This window comes from Epinephelus fuscoguttatus, linkage group LG3 (assembly GCF_011397635.1).
Source record: "Epinephelus fuscoguttatus linkage group LG3, E.fuscoguttatus.final_Chr_v1".
In the NCBI taxonomy this organism is placed as follows: Eukaryota; Metazoa; Chordata; class Actinopteri; order Perciformes; family Serranidae; genus Epinephelus; species Epinephelus fuscoguttatus.
Window position 1 is genome coordinate 11,907,593 of NC_064754.1, and position 27,422 is coordinate 11,935,014.

The 27,422-nt window shown below is 41.3% G+C and overlaps 2 protein-coding genes and 1 long non-coding RNA gene across 3 annotated transcripts in view; 2 read left to right on the forward strand and 1 right to left on the reverse strand.

The window, feature by feature from the left end:
- si:dkey-28b4.8 (sarcoplasmic/endoplasmic reticulum calcium ATPase 2) overlaps positions 1 to 4,786 on the forward strand; it is a 24,542-nt gene extending 19,756 nt beyond the window's left edge. The window contains exons 15-24 of the mRNA XM_049566927.1: positions 85 to 306; positions 495 to 606; positions 1,491 to 1,729; positions 1,839 to 2,059; positions 2,183 to 2,385; positions 2,503 to 2,588; positions 3,788 to 3,921; positions 4,079 to 4,196; positions 4,365 to 4,499; positions 4,604 to 4,786. Coding sequence (XP_049422884.1) covers positions 85 to 306; positions 495 to 606; positions 1,491 to 1,729; positions 1,839 to 2,059; positions 2,183 to 2,385; positions 2,503 to 2,588; positions 3,788 to 3,921; positions 4,079 to 4,196; positions 4,365 to 4,499; positions 4,604 to 4,786 — 1,653 coding nt within the window. The remainder of the gene's footprint in view (positions 1 to 84; positions 307 to 494; positions 607 to 1,490; positions 1,730 to 1,838; positions 2,060 to 2,182; positions 2,386 to 2,502; positions 2,589 to 3,787; positions 3,922 to 4,078; positions 4,197 to 4,364; positions 4,500 to 4,603) is intronic.
- Positions 4,702 to 25,771, reverse strand: LOC125882947 (uncharacterized). Its single transcript, XR_007448432.1, has 3 exons — positions 25,704 to 25,771; positions 13,327 to 13,486; positions 4,702 to 4,810 (listed from the first exon to the last, which is right to left on the reverse strand). It is a non-coding gene; the product is annotated as an uncharacterized LOC125882947 (long non-coding RNA).
- The window catches only part of slc43a1b (solute carrier family 43 member 1b), a 32,077-nt gene continuing 15,702 nt past the window's right edge, over positions 11,048 to 27,422 (forward strand). The window contains exons 1-5 of the mRNA XM_049566937.1: positions 11,048 to 11,266; positions 14,158 to 14,316; positions 16,180 to 16,363; positions 16,452 to 16,507; positions 16,718 to 16,794. Coding sequence (XP_049422894.1) covers positions 14,163 to 14,316; positions 16,180 to 16,363; positions 16,452 to 16,507; positions 16,718 to 16,794 — 471 coding nt within the window. The 5' untranslated portion in view covers positions 11,048 to 11,266; positions 14,158 to 14,162. The remainder of the gene's footprint in view (positions 11,267 to 14,157; positions 14,317 to 16,179; positions 16,364 to 16,451; positions 16,508 to 16,717; positions 16,795 to 27,422) is intronic.

Consider the following 27,422-nt stretch of genomic DNA (forward strand, 5'->3'; position numbering starts at 1 on the left):
TACATGTGGTTATACTGTGGCTACAAAGACACTGTCATGTCTTCTTCCCCTTCAGTATCTAATCATTTCCCCATGTCTCCTCAGGGAGCTCCAGAGAGCGTGTTGGAGCGCTGTAATTATATCAGGGTTAGCGGTTCGGCTCGTGTGCCTTTGAGCTCGGCGGTACGAGAGCAGCTCCTGTCCACTGTGCGGGAATGGGGATCAGGTCGGGACACGCTACGTTGCCTCGCCATGGCAACCAGGGACAATCCCCCTGATATCCACTGCCTCAACCTGGAGAACACAGCTGCCTTTGCTGACTATGAGGTGATGATTAAAATGATGATAGTGATGATGGTGCTGAAATACTCTTAAATAACAAAACACTGTATCCATACCATTTGGACATTAAATTCAGATATAGATGACTTACTTGTCAAATCACCAGTGGCTCTAACTAAGGAGATTAACTGTTGTCTCCTACGCCTTCCCTTCCATCTCTCCCCTCTCCCCAGTCGGACCTGACCTTTGTGGGCTGTGTGGGCATGTTGGACCCCCCCAGGAAAGAGGTGCTTTGCGCCGTCAGAATGTGTCGGCAGGCTGGCATAAGGGTCATCATGATCACAGGTAACACGCACGACCACGCACACATCTAAAAGTACAGTATATGTGTCTAAAAACTCACCTTTAATACGCATACATTAAACCACACAGATACAGAAATGTAACAGACAACTATAACATCAGTAGAGACTGTGTTTGATTTGCGTTATGGTGTCATGTTGTCAGCAGAGGGCGACTCCACAGGTGCAAAAAGAAGTCAGACTGTATGCAAGTTCATGGGGAAATGACCCTACCTCTCAATGGATTTAAACATTTTCCTCATGAGTCTATGTTCTCGATCATGACCTGTCAATCGGAATAGAGGTGCTCCTGCAAATACGGTCACTTCTAGTTCTAAAAAAACAAGATGGCAGCAGCCAAAATGCGAAACTCAAGACTGAGTGATGTCACAGTGGCTACGTCTGCAGTCTGTGGATGTGACGCTACCCCAGACACTTGTGGAAGGGCACTTTTTTTGCACATAAGTCAGTTTACTTGGTAATGTTAATGCCACCAGTGAAAACAGTTCCCATGTCCTTTTTTTCGACGTGATCGTGAAAGGCAGTAAAGCATGCTGACAGAATCCTCAGGTGTATGAATGCACAGCAGACATGATGAGAGAGAGGTTGCTGAACTGAATGTGTCGTCAGTTGCCGGTTGTGAGAATCGTGGTTCACCAAATCCACACACAATACTCATAGTTACTCTTAGACCTGCAAAAGAAGACATGAAAGCAGCCCATTGGTCATGACACAAAAATAACACCCTGCACATGCAGATAATCACATTATGTGCATTAGTTGTGCACACACATTTAAAATTACTAATGATAGGCCATTAGATTTTAATGAAAGAAACCTTACCTGGCTAACCAATACAGTCATTAATCGGACAATGTATCTCTTCAGGTGACAACAAAGGGACAGCCCTGTCTATCTGTCGGAGGGTGGGCATCATCACGGAGCAGGAAGAGGAGCAAGAGGGCGCGGGGGTCATCGGTGGCCTGACGGGGCGGGAGTTTGATGAGTTGCCCCCTCACCTGCAGCGTCAGGCCTGCAGGACGGCACGATGCTTCGCCCGGGTGGAACCAGCACACAAGAGTCGTATAGTGGAGTACCTTCAGAGCCTGAGTGACATCACTGCCATGGTAGGGGTACTGCCAGTATCATAGGTGTGTCGATAACCAGTAAAACACCTTTCTCTTGTGGTGTCACTGAATTATCCTCCCACATCTCACCCCTCTCTCATGACTTCAGACAGGTGATGGGGTGAACGACGCACCTGCACTGAAGAAGGCGGAGATTGGCATTGCTATGGGCAGCGGCACAGCGGTGGCTAAGTCAGCCTCTGAAATGATCCTGGCTGATGATAACTTCTCTACCATCGTGGCTGCGGTGGAGGAGGGCCGAGCCATTTACAACAACATGAAACAGTTTATCAGATACCTGATATCCTCCAACATAGGAGAGGTGGTCTGGTTAGTAACAGCTGATATAAATGTGATGTACAATCTTAAAGATTGACAGAGAGATTCACTGAATGGATATTTTGTGCTTTTCACTGTTTTCTTCTCCTCCATCTGTCCTTCCTTCCTCCTCAGTATTTTCCTGACGGCCGCACTTGGCATGCCTGAAGCGCTGATCCCTGTCCAGCTGCTATGGGTCAACCTTGTCACAGACGGTTTCCCGGCAACAGCTCTGGGCTTCAACCCTCCAGACCTGGACATTATGTCCCGCCCTCCCCGTTCCCCCAAGGAGCCTCTGATCTCCAGCTGGTTGTTCTGTCGCTACCTCATCATCGGATGTGAGTCATGAGCTTGGAACAGAACTGATCATTACTATTAGAACATTGACAAAAACCTCCAGATCATTTATGTATCATCAGAGCATCTGACCTATTGCTGCTCACCACCCTCTGTAGGTTATGTGGGAGCTGCAACTGTCGGCGCTGCTGCCTGGTGGTTCATGGCAGCCCACGACGGACCAAAACTTTCCTTCTATCAATTGGTAAACACACATCTCCCCTTCACTACACCTCTTTCAGGCCTCACATGCTCTGCTGCCCTAAACTATACACTGTAGATAAATAGATACACGGTGGCACTAACAAGCAGGAGAAGCTGAAACCTTCTTGTAAACATAAACACATGATTTTACTTCACACTAAAATCACACTATCACGTTATACAGGCAGAGTTCCACATTTATTTCAAACTATCAAACAACTTATTGACAAACTGCAGGTAATGTATAGAAAATAGAAATAAGACAATAAAAGTGGGGCAATAAAAAGCTTATATTTGTTACTGATAATATATTAATAACTGCTTATTCAGAATAGGAACTTTGCTATAGGTCAGACCTACCTGAGCTGTATGATCAGTGGTCTGCTTCTAAGTTTCAGCTACTCTGTCTTAACTATTTTGAGTTCCAGTGTCACTACAGTACCTGAGTAATCAGGCAGGAGAAGAATACTGATAATGAAATATTAATTCAAAATGATTAAAAAAAAAAACCAAGTTAAAAATGTGTGTGTAACAAAGTTAAAATGTCAAATTATCACAGACTCTGCAGCTCTCTTCAGCTCTGTGGAAAGATTTAGTGTCTTTCAGTTTTTTGTTTAGCTGTCACTGCTCTCATCAACGTTGTTTCTACACAGCAGGCAACAAACAGCTCTGATAACCCCACTGCACACTACCCGCTCGGCATCAGACAGACAGCAGACAGAGAAAGCCAGAGACCTGCTGGTGAACACAGTGGAGCATTTAGCAGCTAAAAAGACGGATAATTCCCTCAGGAGTTAATGGAGATTAAAACAGAGCAGACATTTCAACAGCTGATATGTCCAACACTCAGCAACTTTAATTTTTGATATGTGGGTGAAATGCCCCTTTAAAGAGTCAATATTAGGGGGGTCCTTTTGACCGAGAACTCAAGGCTACATCACAGTGAGGGGAGGGTTAGGGTGGCAAAGATACGCGCTGAGCAGGACACTAACTTACACTAAGAAGTTAACTCATCAGTGCTCTCTGACGGTCAGAGAAATTACTGAGACACATCTTTTGAAATTTCTGCCCTGACATTGCTCATTAACTTTCAGTGATACATCTGTCAGACTCTATTTATCTAGATATCACAGCAGGTAGGTAAGTGAGGCAGGCATGAAGGTGGTAAGAATGTTATTTCCTTGTTTGTTTCCTCCACAGTCCCACTACCTGCAGTGCAGTGAGGGACACATTGAGTTTGCCGGCGTGCAGTGTTCAGTCTTTGAGTCTCCATATCCCATGACTATGGCCCTGTCTGTCCTGGTTACCATAGAGATGTGCAACGCCTTGAACAGGTAAGAATAAAACAAACACAACCACACACACACTCAACCATATATCCTACAGTGCTGTGTCACCATTTCATTGTCATATATTACACAAAGTGAAAGTGACAGATCAGGCAGTGTAACAGTAAAAATAATGTCTTTCTTCTTTATCTGTGCTGTGCAGTCTTTCGGAGAACCAGTCCCTGCTGAAAATGCCTCCCTGGTCAAACCCCTGGCTGGTGGGTGCCATCTGTCTGTCCATGGCTCTACACTTCCTCATTCTATATGTAGACCCACTTCCGGTAAGCAAGCATGCACGAACAGTATATGTCTGAAAGATTCCTTGAAAGGTTGCACTGATTGTTAACAGCTGACCCGCACTTATTCCATGGTGTCATACATCAGTTCGCCGACACTTTTAATCTACTCAGGACTTAAATATCCTCCATTCCTCCCGTCTGTGTCTTCAGGTGATTTTCCAGATACGCCCTCTGTCTTGGCCTCAGTGGGTGGTGGTGTTGAAGATGTCACTTCCTGTCATCTTGATGGACGAGGCTCTCAAGTTTCTAGCCCGCAACTACATCGAGCCAGGAAGCCAGATCCAGGTCAGAAGACGTGCCTGACAGTGTTTCTGTTCATGTGCAGCAGCTGTATTTGTATCTCAAAGTGGTCTAACTCTTTCCTTTGTTGCAATTCATCTTTCAAAAAGTCACTGGAAGAGGAGGAGGAGCTGCGGAGGACGGGGGCTAACACAGGATTTGTTGGTGCCATGATGACGAAGCTGCGCCAGTCGCTGAAGGGCGTGTCCTGGTCGTTCGTCCTGATCTCTGCACCGCTAGTGATCTGGATCTTCAGCCTGGACTCTGACATCACCAACATCTTCTGGGAGTGATGACGGACAGAGAGGACGGGTGGACTGTGGGGGAAAGAAGAAAGGCAAAATGTAAAGAAGGACTGTTGGAATGAAACGCAGAGGACTGGGTGTGTAAGGGTGAGGCGAGGTAAGAGCATAACAAGCAAAGATGATAAATACTTTGCTGAGATACAAGAACGTAAGGAATAAAGAGCGACATATTTAACCAACAGACAATCAGGAAACAGTAAGAAAGAAATACCATCTCTTCCTCGATGCTAAAAGGTGCTATGTGTAGCATTTCATTTGCATCCCATAGCTCACTGAGGCTGTTCTTCTATGAGCTGGCTGTTGTTCAGCTTGTCTGTCCAACACTTTGACCCTGAGTGAAACATGATGTCAAAAGTTACAGTTTAATGCTAACATAGCATGCTCACCTGCTAACCTTTGCATTATAATGTACTGTAGGTTACATGATAAAAATTAGCATGTTAGCATTCTATGATATGTTTCTTTTAGACAAGGAATACGCGATGTAAAGTACAGTGTAGATCATCACTGGTTCCCAACAGTTTTGGCTCGTCACCTCTCAGATTGTTTCACCTCGGTTGCACCAGCTGTTCATAAAACTTTCCCTTAGTTTGTGTGTAACCTTCTCAGTAACTGCTAGCTATCTTCAAACCAGTAATTTACTAAATCAGAATGCACAAATAAAACTTAAGAAATGTCTTAGGTAATAAAGACTTTAGGCCCTGTCTACGCATCTACAGATAGTTTTAAAAATGGGAAATTTCCCCCTTTATTTTACAAAATATCTCTGCACACACTAAAATTCCAAACACTCGCATGTGTTTGTGAACTTTTGCTACCTAGACGAGATGTGAACAAGCGAGTGCGCTAACATCAGATTGTTCCAGTATTTCCCAATGAAGATATCCTCACCTGCTCCATGCATCAGCGAATAGGCTAAGCGACATGTCAGTGTTTGAAAAAGCACTCGCCTTGGCTCTATTTTAATGAAGCTACCTCCAACATATTTTTAGATCAACAACAACAACCTATTGCTTGGCCTCACTAAGGGCTGAATTTTGTGGTCGCTTGTATATCTGGACACTTTTTCACACTCCATCTGCCAAAATTTGCTCGCTGCATGCTAGGAAAAGATATTCCACAGTCTCCCCTTGTCGCAAAGGTAGTACAGTGTACAGGCTAATGTTACCTTTTTCAAAGCACTGTTGATTGCACTTCAATATAAGGACGAAGGAGCTGACTCAAAGATTCAAGTGATGCTCTGGACATGCAAAAGTTTTCATTACACTTGACAGCAATCCCACTCTTAAAGTTGTACCAACTGCTGCTGGTTCGACCGGTCCAGATTAGCCAAAAGTGTAGCACTAACAAGTTAAGCGTAAAGTGTCATTATTATATCAAGTTGTGCTAACCAAACACAGGCAAACCTGTAGTCCACCGTTGTTATTGTTTTAGGTACCGTATTTATTACACAAAGCAACAATGGAGGAACTGAGCACAGGAAGTCATCGTTTCTTAAATACTCCGTTTTACATGTGGCCCGACCAAAGTGACCAGAGTTTTGAAAAATAGAAGGCTTAGAAAACGTCTTTAGAAATCTTTATTTTTGTTACCTAAAGATCCATTGGCATGTAGAGGAGAGGCCAAAACACAGAGGAATTATCAGTTTCCCAAAATATCTGTATACGTGTAGACAGGGCTTTTGTAATGTGTGAATCTTTTGCTAGGAAACATCTTTACCACTGTCAGATATGTTGACTATATTCATCCACATGATGGTGTGGCCTCAAAAGACTTTTTGCCGTAGACTTAGATGGCAAAAGAAACATCTGTTATTCAGTAGATTTTTTGAGCGTTAAAACCATTGCAGAATGACTCGTTTTAGCAACAGAACTTGATCCATTCAGTCCAGTAACATTTTGATTGACTACAAGAGCCGCATGACTGAATTATTTTATCACCGTTCAAGGTGGCGGAGCGGTAAACTTGAAGTTGCCGGCTTAGCCTGTGCAAGTCTCTAGTGTGCCTGCTTTATGGGCTGCACAGTGCATCATCCGGGTAATTTTATACACAGCAGTTGAACTTTTTTGGCTTCATGCGCTACTGAGCAACTTTCATAGAAATGAACGGGGCCCTGCCTCTGATCTGTGTCCAGTTCTCTCTTTATTTAGTGATGCATTGATCTCCACTTGGTGAAACTTCTGTAACAACGAGGCTGACGTTAAACTTTGGGAGAGCTGGTGCAAGCAGCTCCTGAAGATGTGAAAGTAAACACGTCTTCAAAGTAAAAAGGCAAAGATCAGAAAGTCAGAAAATTAATTTGTGTTGCAGAAATACTTCTCTTTTACTTTTTTCTCTCTGTCTTGTGAATGACTCCTTTGTGGTCCCGACCTCCATGTCGGAAACCTCTGATGAGGATGTTTAATGAGTTCAGAGTAATTCTAACAGCATGTTGATGATTTATTGCTGGTTAAATGCTACATATAGCACCTTTTAGATGAAAATGTCTTGTTGGAAAGTGAGTGGTCTTGAATCAAACACACACATACATACATACATACATACATACATACACACACCAGCTTTACGTCCACACTGTAATTCACCAGTAATAATCTGTGGTCAGTGACAGGCAATGAGGCCAGACGACTAGATGTACAATATATTCCCGCGACTGGCCACTGCAACAGTCTTTTTTCTGCGATGCAAAAATATCCAGCCACAATATTGTTAGAACCTCTTTGTAGATACTGTACATGAGACTAAAATAAGCATTTAACCTGTGAAGGAAGACTGTTAGCAGACCATTACAGGATGCATGTCAACGCACGTCACACATTTCTAACACTCTTTACAGCAGAAGTGTCTGTACTGTGAAAGAAACACATCATGTCCTGCAGAGTCTGGGCTTAAAATGGGGCATCATGGGTGTCCACAGGCTGTAGAAGGGTTCACATGTTGGAGTACAGTTCATCATCGCATTTAAAGGCCAGTCGTTCTGATAGATCTGCAGTTCAGTATCCTCCTTTGTCTTTTCTGTTGATTGTTACTGACACTGAAAAGCTCAGAAAGTCTTAAATGTAACTCGACTTGACGTCCTGAGGCTTCACAGACGGACTGAAGCTGACTTTAAGCCTTCACACCAGGAGAAATGTTGATGATATTATTTATATTCATGTTTAAACACAGTAGAGGTTGTTCTGTGCTTCCAGGTCCGGTCAGCATTCCAATGATGCGGCTGCTATATGTGTGTAAGCTAAATGGATTAATATTATGTTAGGGCTTTGATTGTACTGTGTTTATTACACCGGTCCTGCTCAGTACACGGCAACACTTCTCTTTTAGTTATTTACTCCTGTTTACCACAGAATCTGCCTCTGTGTTAGTGTATTTCAGATGCAGGATTTCAATTTGGCGACCGACGCTTTTAGCAGAGCCGTAGATTCCTAATGAGTCACACAGTAGGCCTGACAGTGAGTCAGTGTTTCACTTAAATGTGTTTTTATGTGCGAGTTGGTGACCTGTTTGCCATTTTCTCCAGCGATGCCATTGTGACATCTCACTCTGTTTGCCATTGAAGGGATTTTTGAACAAAGCGTTTTTGATTTATGTAGTTACAATGACTTTTGTTGTGCATCACATTCAGCCACGATGACGAAACATAGGGCCGCTGTTAGACAGAGGTGTGGACTCAACACACAAATTTTATGACTTTAGACTCAACAAAGTGAGAAAAGACTTAAGACCTGACTCGGACTTTGACACAAGTGACTCATGACTACACTTAGACTCGAGCCTTTTGATTTGATAATACATGTGTTATTTAAAAAGTGTGCCACGAATCAGTTCATGTCCTGTATCAGCTAACAATCTTTTTATTTCTATTAGACAAAACACATGCAGCAACAAACAATATCAACTAAGAGGAAGAACAGTCTTACAGAAAGTGTCTTACAAATTTAGGAAGAAAAAGCTACTGACATTTTTACAATATGAGATGAGTTAAATTCAACAAGACAGGACAGAAACCTACTAAATTAATTCTGTTGTGCACTGGTTAATCGTGTTGTGTGCTATTTTTTTATGGATAAGTCCGGTCACACTTATACGGAGCCCCTAAGTCCCAAAAGGTAACATTTTTGTAATCTTGCATTCACAAGATAAAAAAGTTTCACCTTCCACGACTTCACAGGCTCCGTACACTTGTTTTAAGCATCTGTGATTTTTGCAAATTTAATATATCATTAATTTGTTGTTAAAATGGCATTATATTCAATAGAGCGCACCATTACAACTTGTTTAAGACTCAAAACCAAAGTTAAGGACTTGGGGCTCGACTGCAAAGACTCAAGACTTTTTTGTTACTTGCAAAACAATGACTTGGTCCCACCTCTGCTGTCAGGAAAGAAAAATCAGAGATTTAGAGAATAAAGTCATGTTATGTTCTGAGGTACTGTCATAATTTTACAAGAAAAAAAGTCATATTTTTTTAATATGAAGTCGTACTTTTATGAGAAATAATGTCATGACATTATGAGAGTAAAGTTACAATATGTGCAAATACTATTTATACTCTGCACCGAGCGACATATAGCATATGTATGTAAATGTAGGACTTCAAGTATAATTTTAATAAACTCATAATATCTTGTGAAATCGCAAGTTATAAATATTATTATGGTAATATTATGAATTGTGCTGTTATTTGTAATTTAACATTTCAAAATTACGACTTTACTCATAATACTGTGACTTCATTCTCATATTATGACCTCATCTCATTAAATTGCAACTTTAATCTGTAATTTAATGATTTTTTTCTGCATAAAAGTGCAACATTATTCAAAATTAACACTTTATACCCATAACAGTAGGCTGTAACATTTTTTTTTGTGTTTCTCAAAATGATGCACCTTTATTCTTAATGTCTGATTTGTTTTTCCCCAAAGAAAGTGGCCCTAGCAGTCGGTCGTATGCTCTTTGTGATACCATTTAATAAAAACATTAAGCTGTTGCTTTGCAATAGAAAAGCATTGCATTGTTATGGAGGTGTTGGGCTAACTCACCTGTTGTTTCAATTATCCGAATCAAAAAGTTTTTGTTTCTTTGCTGCCCAAAGTTCTGCCTCTTTTTGTTTCTCTGTTTTTTGTTTTGTTGTTGTTATTTTTGCTCCATTTCTCACATAATAGCTTGAAAACTGCAAAATAATGACAGAGGGACATTTGTTGCAATATAATATTTTGGTTTTGATACTAGTAAGGCAGAAGAAACACATGTAGATGCAATCAATAGTGAGTATTTACTTCATTATTTATTGATATTTTTTTCTTTAAGGGTGTATTATGCCATGACAAATCCCTAATGTACCAATTTTTGTTTACACTGTTTGTTCTATATTATTATTATTATCATTATAATTATTATTTGTTATATTAGCTCATGCCTATATCTTGGGAGACGAATGAGTGGATGTGAGTTTTTATTGTTCCAGACTGTCACAATAAATGAGAAGTTCTTGACAAACTCACCTGTTAAAATAAAGGTTGAATTGAAAAACATTCTAATCAGAGAGACCGTTTTCCCTCTCCTTTTTCACTGTTTCCTCATCGCTAAGAAACATTTCCACTGGTGCTATTGAAGGAGCACCGTTTTGTAGATTTTATTTGTAACTTCTTTCTCGTTCGTTCTACTGTCGGAGGGTTTGTTGTCATTGAAACGATGTTACAGGATGAAAACAACAATAAATGAAATGGACCAGAGCTCAAGTGTGCTGTGTTTGATTGACATGATACAAAAGTTACACAAAACATTACATAATAATGTCTGCTGCTGTTTTTATCTACATTTTAGACAGTTTATGTTCTCTATATACTGTGTACAGAAAAAAGTTTCTGAGACACCCTGTCGCTGACCACATGATGGGGCCAGTGAGCAAGCTATCAGCACACCAGTGTCTCTGGTTTCAGGCGAAAAAACTTTGTCAGGAGCCAAAGCACTACAAGCAAGGAGTTTAAATGGTTTTATGACACTAGAGGGGCTGAGAAATCAAAAAGTATTTTAACAATGAAGACATCAGCTCCAGCAACAACATTACTTCCATCAAACCATCAGACCTACAGTCATGTGTCCTGATTATAAGACATATTAGGTGTGGACAAATGTGTGTGTGCGTGTGTGTGTGTGTGTGTGTGTGTGTGTGTGTGTGTTACGGTCAGCAGGGTGGGCGGGCAAGACTTGAGCTCCATTTATAGACATACTGTACTTAGAAAGAGAGTTAATGTGAGCGCACATGTGCCACTGAATACAGCTGCCACACGCTTTAAATCTTCAAGAGAAGGACAGACCGAAAGAAAGAAAGAAAGGAAGAAAGAAAGAAAGATTGTTTAAACTTTCTTCTGTTGGGAAACAGAAGCAGCAGTGAAGAAGAAAACGTGTTGAATCCTCACCATATAAATACAGATCATCTCCTGGAGGAGCTCAACTCATACAGTAAGTGACTTTAAACATGTTGCCACATATGACGGTGTCCCCTCATAAAGCCGACAGTAAGGGTTTCATGACTCAACTCCTGTGGCTCTATGGGAATGCACTCTTGAGGTACTTGTGAGTTAGGGTGATCAAAACTGCATGAGGATCAGCTAGTTCACCCTCCTATCAACCACTGTCGATGAGTTTGTGTCACTTTGACATGGAAACTTTCATTTATTAACACAACTGAGAAAAGGTAAAAGCACAACATGTTATCTAGATAAAGAAAGGTTTGACCATGTTTATTGTGTCCATTAGAAGAGTCTATTCCAACTGAAGTGGTATACATGACCTTGATAGGGAACATTTTCTCATATGACTGAGTTTACTAGGTGTGACCTAGGTTATCACTGTTGTGCCTTCTCATTTGCTGATCCTAAACATAAATTTAAACCCAAATAAAGAAAAAATTAATCACTATTTTAGCCTGTCAGTCTGTGTTGATTAATTTAAACCAAGCTATAGTAAAAAAAAAAAAAAAAAAACTCCTCTCTAGTCAGTTATATATATATTTTTCATAATACTTCCGGGATGCTGTCAAGGACTCTATTAAAATTTCCTTGGATGCTGTAGACACTTCGACTTGCAATCTAATTGGAGACGAAAAAGCCAATCAGAAATTGCCTTCTTCAAGTTTCCCATTGGTGGATTGTGTGTCACATTGTAACGCTGTGCCAGGTTGAGCAAGTGCGCAGCAGCTCGCCAGCGTACCAAGCAAGAGTTTGTGAGAGGGTATAAGAGCAACACTGAGTGAGAGTTATTACTGCACATTAATGTGGATAATTGCGACGCAAATTCATTTAGTGAGCACAGAATAGTTTTGTTGCTCAAATAAAAATGTTCTGCTTGCATATGATTTCCTCTCAAACATATATATAAAGCCCGTCAGTCACATAATCACAACATGAAGACCTGTAAGATAAAAATGACCTTAGACATCAAAATCACAGCTGATTTGTATGGAATCAGATTTGTGTGATGCCGAATGAAGTATTTGTTTTACATTAAAGGAGCCACCTGCAGAATGACCATTTGTATATCAATTACTCACTGCGTGTTACCTTGACTTCATGGAGAAAACTTCTTGTATGCCCCAACAGTGAACGGAGAATCCAAAAATGACGAATATCCTTCATGAAAAGAAAATAAATGGGGACCACGTTTAGCAACAAAACTATATCGGAACATCCGTTTACAAACTCTCAGCCAACTCGTGCTGTATAATCCAAGTCTCATTTATCCAGTCGCACGCTCAGAACGTCCCAATAGTTGCATTTTCACTTAAATGTTACTATATAACACACTTCCACCTACAAATGACACACCCTGAGCATGCCTGGGTGTGTACATGCGAATAAACTTCACTGGAGTTCTAACACACGCCCACGCCTAGGCACGACTGCATGCATGTAACCGTTGTTACTGACGTCTTTTAAATCGTAATGTTTTAGTGAATATACACCCGCGTGAGTTGAGTGAGAGTTTGTAAATGGATGTTTTGAAATTGTTTTGCTGTTGTTAAATGATGCCCGTGTTTCCCTCATGAAGAATGTTCGCCTTTTTTGGATTCTTTGTTCACTTCAGAGACATGCGAGATAAATTCAGGATAACACACAATGAGTAGTTGATATGCAAATGGTCATTTTGTGGGTGAAGTACTCCTTAAACAAAACTCTGAACACAAATGTACACAGACACACACTCACACTCACACACACACACACACACACACACACACACACACCTCATTGGATGACGTCTATCTATGGCTAGTCAGCTGTACCCCTAGTGTACAAACATGTACCTTATACAGGTTGAGTCACTGCTTTCTAGAGCTTCACACACACACACACACACACACACACACACACACACACACACACACACACACACAGAGTTTTGAATTAATTCCATCAAATATTTACACACTCAGGAAGAACACAGTCCATTGATTTTTAGTTAGGAATGTGTGTGGGTGTGTGTGTAGGTGTGTGCACATGGGTTAGATCAGTGCACGCTACTTGATAGCTTTGAAGGTCAAGTGGGGTCGGACTCCTCCAGATGTCATGGCACCTCTCAGCTGACACCTCGCACTACAGGACATAGCTCCTCGGGGTTTCACTCATGCAACAGTGGTGGTGGTTACTGGTGGCAGACTGAGGGGCTCTCTGTAGGGTGTTCCTGTAAAGACACACAGTTTACCTTCAGTGATTCTCACCAAAACCAATAGTGTGTCTCCCTCTGGCCTTGTGTTGAATGATTGTCTACAAAACGTTTAAAGTTCCTGGATATTTTCACAGTTAAAAACACAATTTACTATTTTTTATCATTGAAATATATAGTAACAGTGTTAAGGATTAACTATATGGGGAATGAAAAACATATATGTTTATACCGAGATAACTGCCCTTTAATATCTGGATATACTCAGCCATCGTCTGCTGATCACTGTGCTGGACTGCCTCATGACAGTTTGGGATTCTGGCATCAATATGATGAGGTACTTACAAAACTACTCACAAAATGTACATTCCCAACTGATGACACTCTCCAAGTTTCCAGCAGCAGCAAAATGTGCTTTAAATGTTAGCTAACGTTGACATACCAATGCTGAAGTCAAGTTCAAGCTCTCTCTTTCTCAACCACAGTGCCAAAAAGACATCTTCAAATGTAAATACAGTACAAGCTCTGTGCAAGGCAGCTAAATGTCAATTGAAGGAAACTGTAATGTGACACTAAAGTTTGGTGGTGCAAAGTTAAGGCTTTCTTGTGCTTGTTCCTGGTAGAACTTGGTCTCCAGCTGTTTGGCGGACTTTTCTTCTTATGCGTTTCCTGTGCTCATGTGTCCACAGCTGTCATGGCTCCCAGCTTGGCCCAAGCGTACAGGAGGAGGTGGTGGATGGCTATCACAGCCATTATAGAGAACCTTCTCTTCTCTGCTGTTCTGCTGGGTTGGGGCTCACTGCTCATCATGCTGAAGAATGAAGGCTTCTATTCCCATCTTTGCATTGGTAAGACCGCCATCCAAGCAGCTCATAATCACCCACAGTCAGCGTGTTTCTAGCATTTTTTAGGCACAAATTGTGGGTGGTTTTAGCAACTGTTGCTGTTTGTCCAGCAGGGATTGTTCCCCCCTAAATTGTGCCTAAATTACCCAAAGGCACCCTTTGGCATTTCTGTGAGATGCACACTTTAGCGTCTCTATGTAATACACAGCTGTCTCCTGGGTGAAACTCCTTGTAACACGTGGTTAACATTGTCAAATGGTCACAATCAGTTATGATTTGGGTTAAAATAAATAACATAACAAAGTAAAAACCTACATGAGCGATGTGAGTACATTTTGGACGGACGTAAGTTACGTAACGTTAAATTAAAACAGCATACCATTTTGGCTTCACACAAGACACAAACAGTGGTCTCCTGAATGACAGTCTGTGTTTGTTTGACCCATCTACCACCCCACCATTAAATACTGCCACGGATGGGTTTACATTGCAGTTAATGGAAAGCCTGACACGTCTCATAGAGATGCCAAAGGGTGCCTTTAGCGTCGCTATCACGTGCCAAGGGGCATTACAAAGCATCTGTACTTGATGAGGTGGGAATGGCAACAAGCTGAGGAGGCAGAGGAACATCTACCTGAATTGTATTTCATTTCATTTATTTATACAGGAGAGGAATTAAAAGTAACATTGTGTTTTAGCAAAATGGGATTTAAATCAGTGGTTGCAGGTGTGTCCTTCCATCAGATAGTGTTTATATGTGTGTTGGAAATGTGTAATAGAGGTTATTACTCCTATGTAGTATAGGATTTCATTCCAGATCCTAGTGTAAGTGTGACAAAATGATCTCTGACCATAATTGTTTTTGTGGGGAGGATTGGAGTTGGGATCTGAAAGTGTCAGAGTGTGGTGCAGTGATGAGTCCAAGGGGGGAGGCTTCCACAGATCTTGTAAGCTCTGTTGTACAGTCTTGCTTTTGGTTTAATGGTTTCCTTGGTGGTGAGGGACCAAATTGGGAGACAGTAGGATATTGTTGAGAGAATGATTGCATGTAGATAAGTGTCCCTAACAGTAGGGGTAAGATATGGTCTCATCTTGTTATAGACATACAATACAGTACTGACCCCCAGCAGCATCTGGCAGCCTGTCTGGTGTAAGTTGTTGCAGAGCCTGCGTTACTGTAAGCTATTTAATTGAGTTTCCTTTTAGCCAAATGCTCTGGGTGAATTTGAGTTCCCTCTAGTAAAAAGTTAGGCAGTGTAGGCTATCTGTCTAAGGCTTTTATTATGAAAGGTAACAGTGGAAGGAGAGGATCTGGTATGTGCTGCCATTGTCAAGACTAAATAGTAGTAATAGTACTTAAGTTTGCCGTCAGTTTCACCATCGTGACGACATGACCTAATGTCTGTTCCACACAGTGTAATTGTTTGATGGCTTTATTCACAGCGCTCAGAAAAAAAACCTCAGAAAAATCAAAAATTAGGTTGTTATAGTGCTGCATAACATTGCCACGCTATACTTGTACTTATAGCATGTATATAACCTAAATTATTTGGGCAGATAATATGGCCAAAATTCGACATAAGAGAAACATTTGTCCTTCAACTTTGACTACATTTGAGCACCAAGTATCAGCCCAAATAATTTAAGTTCACTGTTCTTGTTGCTTCCGTTTAAATTCCACAGGACATACAAATCAATCGCACAAAAAAAATCCTGTTGTGTAAGGGCCTAAAATCTCGCAAGTTGTATATTATGTGTCTTTAAATTAAAAAAAACTAGTATTTTTATTGCAGTCAGGAAGTGTTTGATTCTCTTCTTTCAACACTTAACCCTCTCCTGACTTGTTCTTTAAACAACCCTCTCCAGAAAACGAAACTGACCACACCAACGTGACATCCATGGAGAGCGGTCAGTGGCGGAGTTGCGTGGAGCAGGAAGAGATGTTGAACCTTGGCTTCACCATTGGCTCATTCCTCTTGAGTGCAGCCACTCTACCCCTGGGCATCCTGATGGACAAATACGGGCCGCGCCCACTGAGGCTCATTGGCAGGTGTGACAGACCAGATGAGAGTTTCTTACATATTCAGTAAAAGTGACATTGAAACCATATGTGCTCTGACACCTTGTGTATATTTCAGTTCATGTTTTGCAGCCTCCTGCGCAATGATCGCTGTCGTTGCATACAACCCTGAAGGTAAGACGACACAATAATATGAACCCTTGAATAATCACACGTTTAACGGACATGCTGGGTGCACTTATTTTAAGTGCGACTCCCACTCACACACAGGCACACACACACACGTACACTATTACCAAACTAGCTGAGGAGAAAAAAAACTAAATGTACCATCAACATTTCATCATGGTTTATTATAATCTTCATGTCCATGTGTTCCATCAGTGCTGTCCGCCCTCATCTTCCTCGCTGTCTCCCTCAACGGCTTTGGAGGGATCTGTCTGACCTTCACCTCACTCACAGTATGATTCCCACGCACACACAGGCGCGCGCGCACACACACACACACACACACACACACACTCTCTATTACTAAACTAGTTGAGGAGTGAGAATATTCACCCACTCTGCATTTTCTCTCAGCTCTACAAAACATTTTTATCAATTTTAAACTGACTGTTTTAGTTCCATCTCATCAATCTCATCTCTAGCAGTAGCTTGTTTTTACAACCTGATCTCACAGAAATACTTCTCTTAGACTTCTTAACAACACATTATGCTGGGGTGGCACATAAGGTGTTTAAGGCATACTATGCATAATTTCGTTTAAAAAAATAAATAAATAAAGGGGTAAAAAAAACTATATATAGTGTCACACAACAGTAATCCCTCTCAATAATCACTGTAACCCACTATCAGTGTGTGGTGGGAAATGGTACGGAGGCTGGTGTTCGCTTCCCATATGAATGTAGAGCTAGACCATGATGGGGGTTTTTTTTCTAAACCTAACCATGTGCGTTTGTTGCACTATGAAATCAACATAAATATGCAGTGGTTTACCAAAGTTTATTTTGAAAAAGACTGAATGAATCTTACCAGCAAAAACTGTACATTTCAAACAGAAGAGTAATTTGTAAAGATACAAAGACACATACATGTAACAGGTGTAAAACTGACACAGCATCCCAGATCATCAACAACAGACACACCCAGGATACATAGTACATAATATGTAGATGTAAAAGTCCACTGACCAAGTGGCAATGTGTGATGAGTTGGGAGTGAGAATGTGTTGGTGGTGGTGACTTAGACACTAGACTTTTTCGTCTCCGGTCATTTTGACCGACAGGGTCATAAAAATCCGGTCATAATCTATTTTTACCGGTCATTTTAATTTTCGTTTTTAAATGATAATAAAGATATTCAAAGACATTTAGTTTTCATTCGTTCGTTTTTAATAAATCCAACAAGCTAGTTATAAAGTGTGCATTAATAAGGACATGAACGAAAAGATGAACAGACATCCACAAACCCGTGCCATTAGGCTTCGCCCTGGACACACCGGATGGCACTAAGTCGTCACTAACACGTACGGTGTGTCCAGGGCGTTGTGTAGTTATGCCTGTAGGCTCCGTGACACAAAATTAAAATTGTAATGAAGTGATTAGGGTATTGAAAAATGTGTTTGGTTATGCACTGTTGTGTTTTTTTTAAATTATAAACATGGTATTTTCTCCTCACGTTCTACAGTGCGTGCTGTTGTTATTTTATTTTGAAAATTGGCCGGATTCTCTCGTCTTTTCTGTGTCCGACTTCCTGTTTGGTACGATCCACTCGATCCAGTTTGACAGAAGCGCTCGCGGCTCGCATGAAAAATAGACCAGACGCCGAACTGAAGCGCTGCCTCCGCAGGTGCTCTGCTCTGCTCAGCGGCATGTGTGGACAGTCAGATAGGTTAACATGGATTGAAAACTGCCTCCGCTGCTGGGCGCTGCGCTTCAGTTCCGCATCCGGTGTGTCCAGGGTGTTATGTCAACAACGCTACACGAAGTAGATGAATGACCTTTTCTCTGCAGTGTGAAAACACTCGTGGGCAGGGGTGGTAATTGCAACCGGTCAAAATGACCGACGGCCTTGTAAAAAACCGGTCAATGACTGAGAATATCCGGTTAATGCGACCCCTGCCACACAGGGCGTGAACAGCAGTCTTCTAAGTGAAATTCCTGTGTTTGTTTGACCCAACCACTACCCTGACCTTTTCTGTACACTCATTTTTTCATTCTTTAAACTGCCTGTAGGGCTGTTACATTAGCCATCACCCATTGCATGACTTTGCAGCAGACTACCAAAGTTAGCCACGGAACATCGTGGAGGATTTTTCATTTATATAGACAGAGGCTTTTTATCTCATGAGTTGTTGGTAGGGGTGTAACGGTACACAAAAATCGCGGTTCGGTACGTACCTCGGTACACAAGTCACGGTTCGTTTTTTTTCGGTACAGTAATGAAAAAAATAGACAACTATTAAATATCTTTTACTTATTGGTAACCTCATTAAAACATACCACCACAACAGTTAACTCTTTTTACACAATTTTTGAATGAAACAAATATATATAAAATCCTGCTTTTTCACATTGTTTGAATGAAAATAGAAATATAAAAGTGAAAAATAAAATCCTGCTGGGTTTTTTTTTTAACATTTTTTGAATGAAAAATATAAATATAAATTTCTGCTTTCACAGTTTTACTCAATAAAAAGTATAGTGCAGCTGGTCAGCTTTAAAGCCTGCTCAGATTCAGTTTTACTAGGAACTCACTTAGCTTTCCCACTTTGTTAAAGTGCAGTAACCAAAACATGCTTATATCTAAAGTGCAGCTTAAACAATTTTACTCAACTCCAATGACGCTGGTTATTTCTTTAGCGCGATGGTCAGGGAAATGCTCTTTCTTTTTAAACGACGACGATATCGTAGTTTGCACCAGATTGTTTTTTCTAGACGTGCCGGTTAACGTTCAAACTCGGGTGGTGTCACTTTAGATGTGTTAGCATGTTAGACGTGTTTCCAAGTACATACTCGACCACTGTTCTGCAGTGTCGGCACACTGCTTTTGTCTTGTCCACTTGTTTATTTCCATCTTCGTATTTTATCCTGAAACCAAAGTGTTCCCGAACGGAGGACTTAAGGTTTGCGAGTGGGTCTTCAGTTTCGTCAGGCTCACATGCCATGTTGTCAAAATGCGAGAATGCGCTGCACAAAGTGAAAGCAGAGATTTACGGGACTCGTTCTGTCACCCAATTATGTCCGTCGGGGAACTAGATATTTTAAATGGTTCAGCTCGCAAAAACGGAATTTAAATAAAACAAAATAAAATAAAATAATATCCTGCGCCCAATAATTCGGTACAGGGTCGTGCCGAACCGAAAGTCGTGTACCGACGGTTCGACACAAATACATGTACCGTTACAGCCCTAGTTGTTGGAGACCAGGGTAGAGCTAAAAGAGAGCAAGTATTGGACTTACATTCATCAGACGGACACAAACACAACTGATGAATGCCAGTGTTGCTCACTATCTGTTGGATGAGTAAATAGACAAGTGTTTGCTGAGTTCAGCTAAGTTGAAGTTCACTATAATAACCTTATCAGGTGATAATATGTAAATGCTATGACCAACAACAACGTAGCATCCTCTAGTTTTCCCACTATTTTTAATCAATGACACCCGGGAAACCATTTTATAATTGACCCAGATGAAACACAAGAGAGGTCATCTCAGCTCATCAGTCTGTGTACATCATCAGTGCGGGGGAGGTACAGGGGGGACAGGGACGTAGGACAAAGGTCCCAGCTGTCTGGACTTGAACCTCGGACGTCACAGTATACTGCATAGACCGCTAGGTCACCAGGACGCCCCATATACCCACTTTATACATCCCCCTCTTTGTAAAATCAAAACACCTGTCGTGACATCACAGACTGGGGCGTGGCCAGAGGTGTAAACGCTTTAAGGTTTCAGCCTACAGGGCAGCAGCGTTCCCTGACCCCAATGAGTCACTGTGGATTCACTTTCTGAGTCCAGTACACCTACATCCAACCATAAACCTCAGTAGTCATGCTCCAACACATTGTGTGTGTGGTTTTGACTGCTTTGTGTGTACCTTAGATCATGAGCACATGTCTGTGTGCGTGTGTGTGTGTGTGTGTGTGTGTGTGTGTGTGTATTTGCACAGTAGCACATGCTGTTCTACTTGTTCTAAATTCTGCTGCAGCCTCTCAGCCAATCCGAAGCATGGCCAGCCAACACACCCTCCCACGGCCCTCTACCCTTGTCCACACCATCTCTCTTTCTCTCTCTCTGTCCATCTATCTCACTCTCTCCCCCTCAGTCTCGTTCTGTCACTCTCTCCTTCACCCTCTTTCTGACCCTGACCATGTCCTGGTATTGACATGGTCATCCTGGCCGCACTGCTGTCATTCCTGGTCTGGAGTGTGTTTATGGGTTTTGTCTGGTGGAGTCTTTATCTCGTTGATAAGCTCTTACATAACAACTTGATGTAAATGGTGGACATAACCTAACTAGCTGCAAACACATGCTCTGTGAACTTCGATAAAGCACTTCGCACTATAATAAAGTGACTGACCAGTGCAGCAGTCTTATTCTAATCTTCTGAGATCTCCTTCAGATCTAAGCAGGGCTCAATATTGTCCTAATTACATTTTTAGAAAGAGTGCTTGTGGCTGTGGGAAAGAGCTCTGAGAACATGCCCACAATAACACTGTCAACATGAAGATGTTCTGCAGGTATAGCCTACCTGTGGGAAGAACTTCGGGTTGACAGGTTTTCCCTACATATTTGGTTCATCTTGCAAACTACATGTGGACAATAATGAAAGAGAGAAGAGGGAGGCTTTGGGGAAATGAAGGCAAGAACAGATGGAAAAGCTAATGGAAAGACAGGGGGAGAGCCATGGAAAAGAATGGAGGGCAGATAAGAGTGGAAAAAACAGAGTTGGAAGCAAAGCTGCAGCATGGAAACATTACTGAGCAAAGAGGTATGACGTTAGCTATACTTGAGGACTGGAGACAGAGAGAGAAACACAGGTGATATTTAGTCATGGTCTATGTTTGTTTATATCAGTGATGCTCGGCGCTCAAACATAGTCAAAGTTGAAGGATAAGTTGTTTCCCGTCTGTTGAATTTTGACCATATTATCTGCCCAAATATTCATGTTCATTGTTTTTGTAGCTTACATTTACATCCCTCCTGATGTAAATTCAACAAATGCTCGACTGGAACGCACTTCTATTTTGATTTGTTTTTCTCGTGTAGCATTTCATTGTGTAACCCTGTATTTTACAATGACAATAATTAAACCTTCAATCACACAAAGTGAGCCTCAGAGAACCCTAACATCCCGATTACTTTGTGTCTGTTATTTTTTGGCCACTTGACTTTTTGGAAACTCGCTAGAGGGAAACTTGTCCGATTTTCAACCAGCTCTGTGTCATGACACTGTGTGCTGATGAACAGTGTATGACTTGCCTTCTGTGCCGCAAGTGCCCGCATGGCTGACAGATTTCAACAATGAATTTCGCTTCACCCGGCGGACTTTTTCAGCGGATGTGAGTAGGTGCAGCTGGAGCTACATGACTCACCCAACATATGGACAGGTCAGGCCAGGATCAGCCCCCTTGGTCCCTTGGTCTGGGAGCAGAAGCCCTGAAGAAAATGCTAGGTTAGCATTTTGCTAGCTATGAAGTGCTAGGTTAAAAGAAAGGCATTTTGCTACTTATAAGGTGAATCATCATACATTTTTATGTATAATGAACTAAAAAGTGGATTATTCCCACATTTGGCCTCATATTTAATCACAACAATGTGGCATTATAGTAGGGTTTAAATAATCGTCACATTAGCAGGTTTTTCTTGTATTGGTGGTGAGCGCAGTTTATAAGTGACCCTCCAGGGCTAGGGAGGGGCGCCCTTCAGGCCCACATGAGACTGACACTGCTACAAGGGGACACCTTGTCTCTGCGCTGACTGTGTTACATCTGTGTAAGTCTAACGGGACACCGTAGCACAGGTTTGTGCTAATAACGTTAGCACAAGCCCAAAGCTTTTTCCCCATAGTCATATTTGTGTGGAAACCATGTTTAGTATAAGACAGTTGTTTTGTTGGTGAAAGTTTGCTAATCGTCGCTAATTTATACAATATAAAATGCCACAGGCTTGTGCTAATAACATTAGCATGTTGTATTTCTGGGGAAAATGTATCCAGCAAAAGACAAGTGCTTAGTCTGTGAATGCTGCGGGTTATACTGAAGCCAATTTGTGTACTTGTGTTTGAAATTGTCTCATATTTAATGTATGTTTTGGGTGTTTTTTGAATCAACTAAACTTAACAGTATTTCACAGAAACCCCGCCACCAACTACTGTTCTGGAGGAGTAACTGCAGAGATACACAGACACACCACCGCACAAGTATAGTGCTCACAACAGCGTAGGCGACGTGCGTAGGGTCTGCCGCACGAGGCTTCATGGACCCAGGGGTGTGTTGGCCAAGGAGGGCAGCTTGCTGTGGGTCCTTGGCTCAGGCCAAGCCAACAACATGGTCTCCCTCCCTCCTCTATGTACTCTGATGGGGTACCATGGTCATGAAGCAAAAATTAAACCAGTTAAATCTATTTAATATAATCTGTAGTATTAACCCACATGTCAAAAACTCTCATGAAGTTCCAGTTAACAGAATCAAAAGGAACTGGTTCCTTTCAGTATGGGAAAGATTTTATCCAATCATTGCAGAAGTTAGATTACAGATTTCGGGATAACACAGAGGGCAAAAAACACACAAGCTGAGTACACAATGTGCTCAAACTATGTGAATGTCAAAGAGCCAAGTCTGACTGATTTTCACTTTACTGCTGCCCTGAGAAGGACATTAGTCCACAGTGTTTACAGAGGTGAACCCCCGCCCCCCTGTGTTTGTCAAAACTGTCAGTAGAAAACAAGAAAAGTGTACAACATTTCAATAAACCACTAAACTACTGTATTTTATGATTGGGAAGTGTTACAAATCAGATTCTCAGTAGGCCTACTCATTTGCAGATTCCTGTAAACATTCACAAATCTCAGTACGCATTTAGAGGTTCTTTTAAACATTTACAAGTCTAATTACACAGACACACACACAAGAAGATACAGTTTCACAACTCTCCGCACACATCTGTAAACAGTTTTGCTACAATAACGGCCCCAAAGGAGTGATTTAAAATAGGGTGACCATATTTTGATTTCCAAAAAAGAGGACACTCGGCCCGGCCACGACCTAGCCTGCTTAAATGATACTCGCAGTTTACTCAAAGATGCCTTATAATTTTAATATATTTAAAGTTTATATGTATGGATAGAAAATTCAGTTATATTACAAAATAATATCTCTCAAATACAGAAATTCAGATAGGCCCCTATAGATAGAGGACACATACACACACTAGAGTGTGGCTACCCGATCCAAGCCCGACAGGTCTGACGGTAGGCCTACCCAACAGGTTGGGCCAGGTTCGGTCAAAAATGTATAAATTGTATTCGGGCTCAGGTCGGATTCGGTCAGCTTTCAGTGAAAATGTAGTGTAAAAATAAATAAAATCCTATTGTCTGTCCTGTTTATTGCTTGGGGAGTGTTATTTAAGTGACAACACCTTCTACCTCTCCCCTCGCTGGAAGCCTCGGACCTTCTGCCGCTGGAAGCCTCGGACCTTCTGCCGCCCACAGTTTCCCATCCCACTGGTCTTACTTACAGTCTGACTTGCTTGATTAAACGGTGAAAATAAAATAAAAGAGGGAGACAGGTTTTTCCTATTTTATCTTATTTTGTTATATTTCTCCCTCTCCCCTTGCTGGAAGCCTCGGACCTCCCGCTGCCCGCTCCCATCTCAAACACGGAAGGTCTCCCTCTCTGCGGAGCACCCACAGCGCACGCCCGGCCTGTTAAATAGCCTGTAACCGTAACAACTGTGTGACACAAACTCAGTGCTTTAGTAATTAAATAATGTCAGGCTCGGTTCGGTTTCGGACATAACAAAACAGAATGACTGTCGGGTTCGGACAGAAATATGTGGCCCGTGCCGCACTAACACACACACACACACACACACACACACACACACACACAAGGAAAACTGGACATTATCATCTATTTATAAACACCCCCCGGACGCCCCGAACTGGACTTGAAAAGTGGACATGTCCAAGCAAAAGAGGATGTTTGGTCAGCCTATAATTTAAGACTATAACAGAAAGCATTTGTCACACTGATGAAGTCTTTATGGAAACTACATGCATAAAACTTTCTGGGCTGAAAAGGAAGAAACGATATCCTGGATTTTTACCAAGACTTGTTTAAAAATTACACCTTTTTCCCATCCCACTGGTCTTACTTACAGTCTGACTTGCTTGGGTACAAGCTAATGTTAGCTAATTTAGCTTGATATTACCTTGTAAATGATATTTCAGGGATGTTCCTACTTGTATCCACCTTATTCCTGAGTGCACTACTACGACTACTACTCATGGGCAGAACTTCCAGTGAGATAGCAGAAGTGGCAGTAAGCTAAGTAGTCCCATAGACTGTATGTGGTTAATCCCAGTAGCCACTCTTGGTAGTTACCCATCAACGCTGGTTCTTAGTGCAAGTAATTTGCCTTCAGTTTAGCAAATACTGATTTACTTTTTTTAGCAAATATTTAACTAATGTGATCTTAGCATTGCACTGTCCGTGTCTGTGGTGACCAACAACCAGTCTATGCCAAATTTTTGTCTCCAGCAACTGCGTGTTGAACATAGACCAGAACAAAAAGGGATTGTTGCTGTTGCCAAAGGTACCATTGATATGAGAAACCACAACAGTTTCACGAGACATAGCGAGACAAGAATTAAATCAGAATTTGCAGAAGAGAATGACACCTAGACTGACAGGTCCGTCACTCAACATCAGTACATGATATCCCTGTCTTTCCCTGTCTGACTTTATTCTCAACCTACATTATAAAATTGCTTGTTATAAAATAAACTCAGCAACATACCTTGAAAGATGTATTTAGTCATTAGGACTGAGAATGTCTTACTGATTTACTGCACTTCCTTTATATCACATTTAAAGTGCCAAAGGTTATTCTCTTACTACTAATTTATATTACTGTTACTTAAGTCTTCTGCTAAATTCAGCATAATGTGTCACTCTGAACAGTTTTTAATAAATCAGAAGTAAAAAAAAACTCTAAACTGCGTCATAAACGCAGACGAGCGGAGGATTAGCTAGGAAACATTACATTTATTCAATTTATATGGAGCTACAGTTAATAATTAATTATGTTACATGTTTGCTGAAAGTCGTCAGAAATCATCTTTAAAAGGAGCAGATGTTTACCTTGCGCTAGCTCAGGCCATATTATGGTTTACAATAGTTTAACAGGGCAGGGCAAGCTAATTGCTAGCATGCTCAGTTGAAAAGAAAAAAAGGTTCAAGCGTTCCGGTTCAACGCCGGAAGTTGCCACCATAATTCACGCAAGGTATTATGGGGGCAAGGAATAAGGTGGCTATGCTTTTTATGCTATGTTTTACTGACCTGTGTGTGACGTCTTCTGCTCTAATGAACCACTCGGAGCAGTAAATGGTGGTAAGAGGCATGTTTATTCACCTCATGGAAAACCTCCTAAGTCTGGAATAACTAGCAAAGGACAGCGGTGTTTGGTGACCTCATGTGGACAACCCGCTCGTGCTCCACCTGGAAAGGCGGCATCATGCTACTGTTAGCTAACAGCACAACAGACAGTGTTTAAGAGCGGCAAAATAATAACAACGAATATTTAACTCAATAAAAACATGGCAAACTTAATGACAGACAATGAATATACAAACAGACAAAGCCAGCTCAACTTCTACATGCTTTATTAATAAGTTAACTTTACATTTGTCCTCAGACATCAACATGTTAGCTAGTAGCTATTTCAAGAAAAATCTTCCGTTGCTCTGAAAATTACCCACAATCCTCCGCTGTTTACTACTTTACGCAGATACTGAGTTTTGACAGCAGGTGGCACTGTCGCTCTTTCAAACTGACGTATTCTGAATTAATAGCATCTCAACAGCATAACTTTAACACACAAAATGAACGGAAATAGGGCACATATAACAGCACTATTATAAAATTTAGCTGGATTTAAACTTGACCTTATTAACTATGTTACATCAGCACGTCACACATAAACATGGCAGTGATTTTAAGATGTAAAATGGGGCAGTCATTTTTCATTTAAACACCAAATGATCATTCATAGGTGGAATAATATCAAAGTACACAGTGTAGTGCTGTGTACTACAGCAGGAGGCAATCCTGATGTAGCCACTGTCCATCTGACACACCGCTCCGTTTGCTATCTTTGCCAGTACAAAATGGAGAAAAGCTAGTGAGCTGTGCTAGTGACAAACCATCTAAGAGGTCATGTGGGGAAGCATTTCGGATTTGACACCATAAATAGAAAAGCTATCAATATAGGTAAGACTGTTTGCCGACTTTTTAAACTGCCTTACAGTAACATGAGCTTGTCACTCAAGTAAGGCAATGAAGGCACCACAGATGAACAAATCTGTGTTGATTGGGTTGTGTTTAAATGAATTCAAAACAAATAACCTGTTAGTTTTAATTTGTTGAAACCTAATTTTTAAATAACCATAGCCCCAATATGAACGCACAGTACCTTGCTCCCCATAGAAAGGAGCCTTTCCTTTTGGTTTTTCTGTGCACTTTGCTTTGGTGCTGCAGCCCTGTCTCATTCCTCGGAGGTCAATTGCCGACGCTTTGTCATTCCCCTTGGCGTCTCACCGCAACACACTAGTCACCCTTTAGTGTGTCTGTGTGACACACAGCTGAAACACATTGTAACACATGATAAAAACAGTTATGATCAGGTTTAGGCAGCAAAACTGCTTGGTAAGGTTTACAAAAAGATCATGTTTTGAGTTAGAATAGGTATGTTACGTAACAAAACGTGACATAAATACGTCACGTGAGTAACATCAGTGTGCAATGACCGTACATAAAATACAGTATCTAACATTATATTTAAACAAAGGTGACTTTTGGTT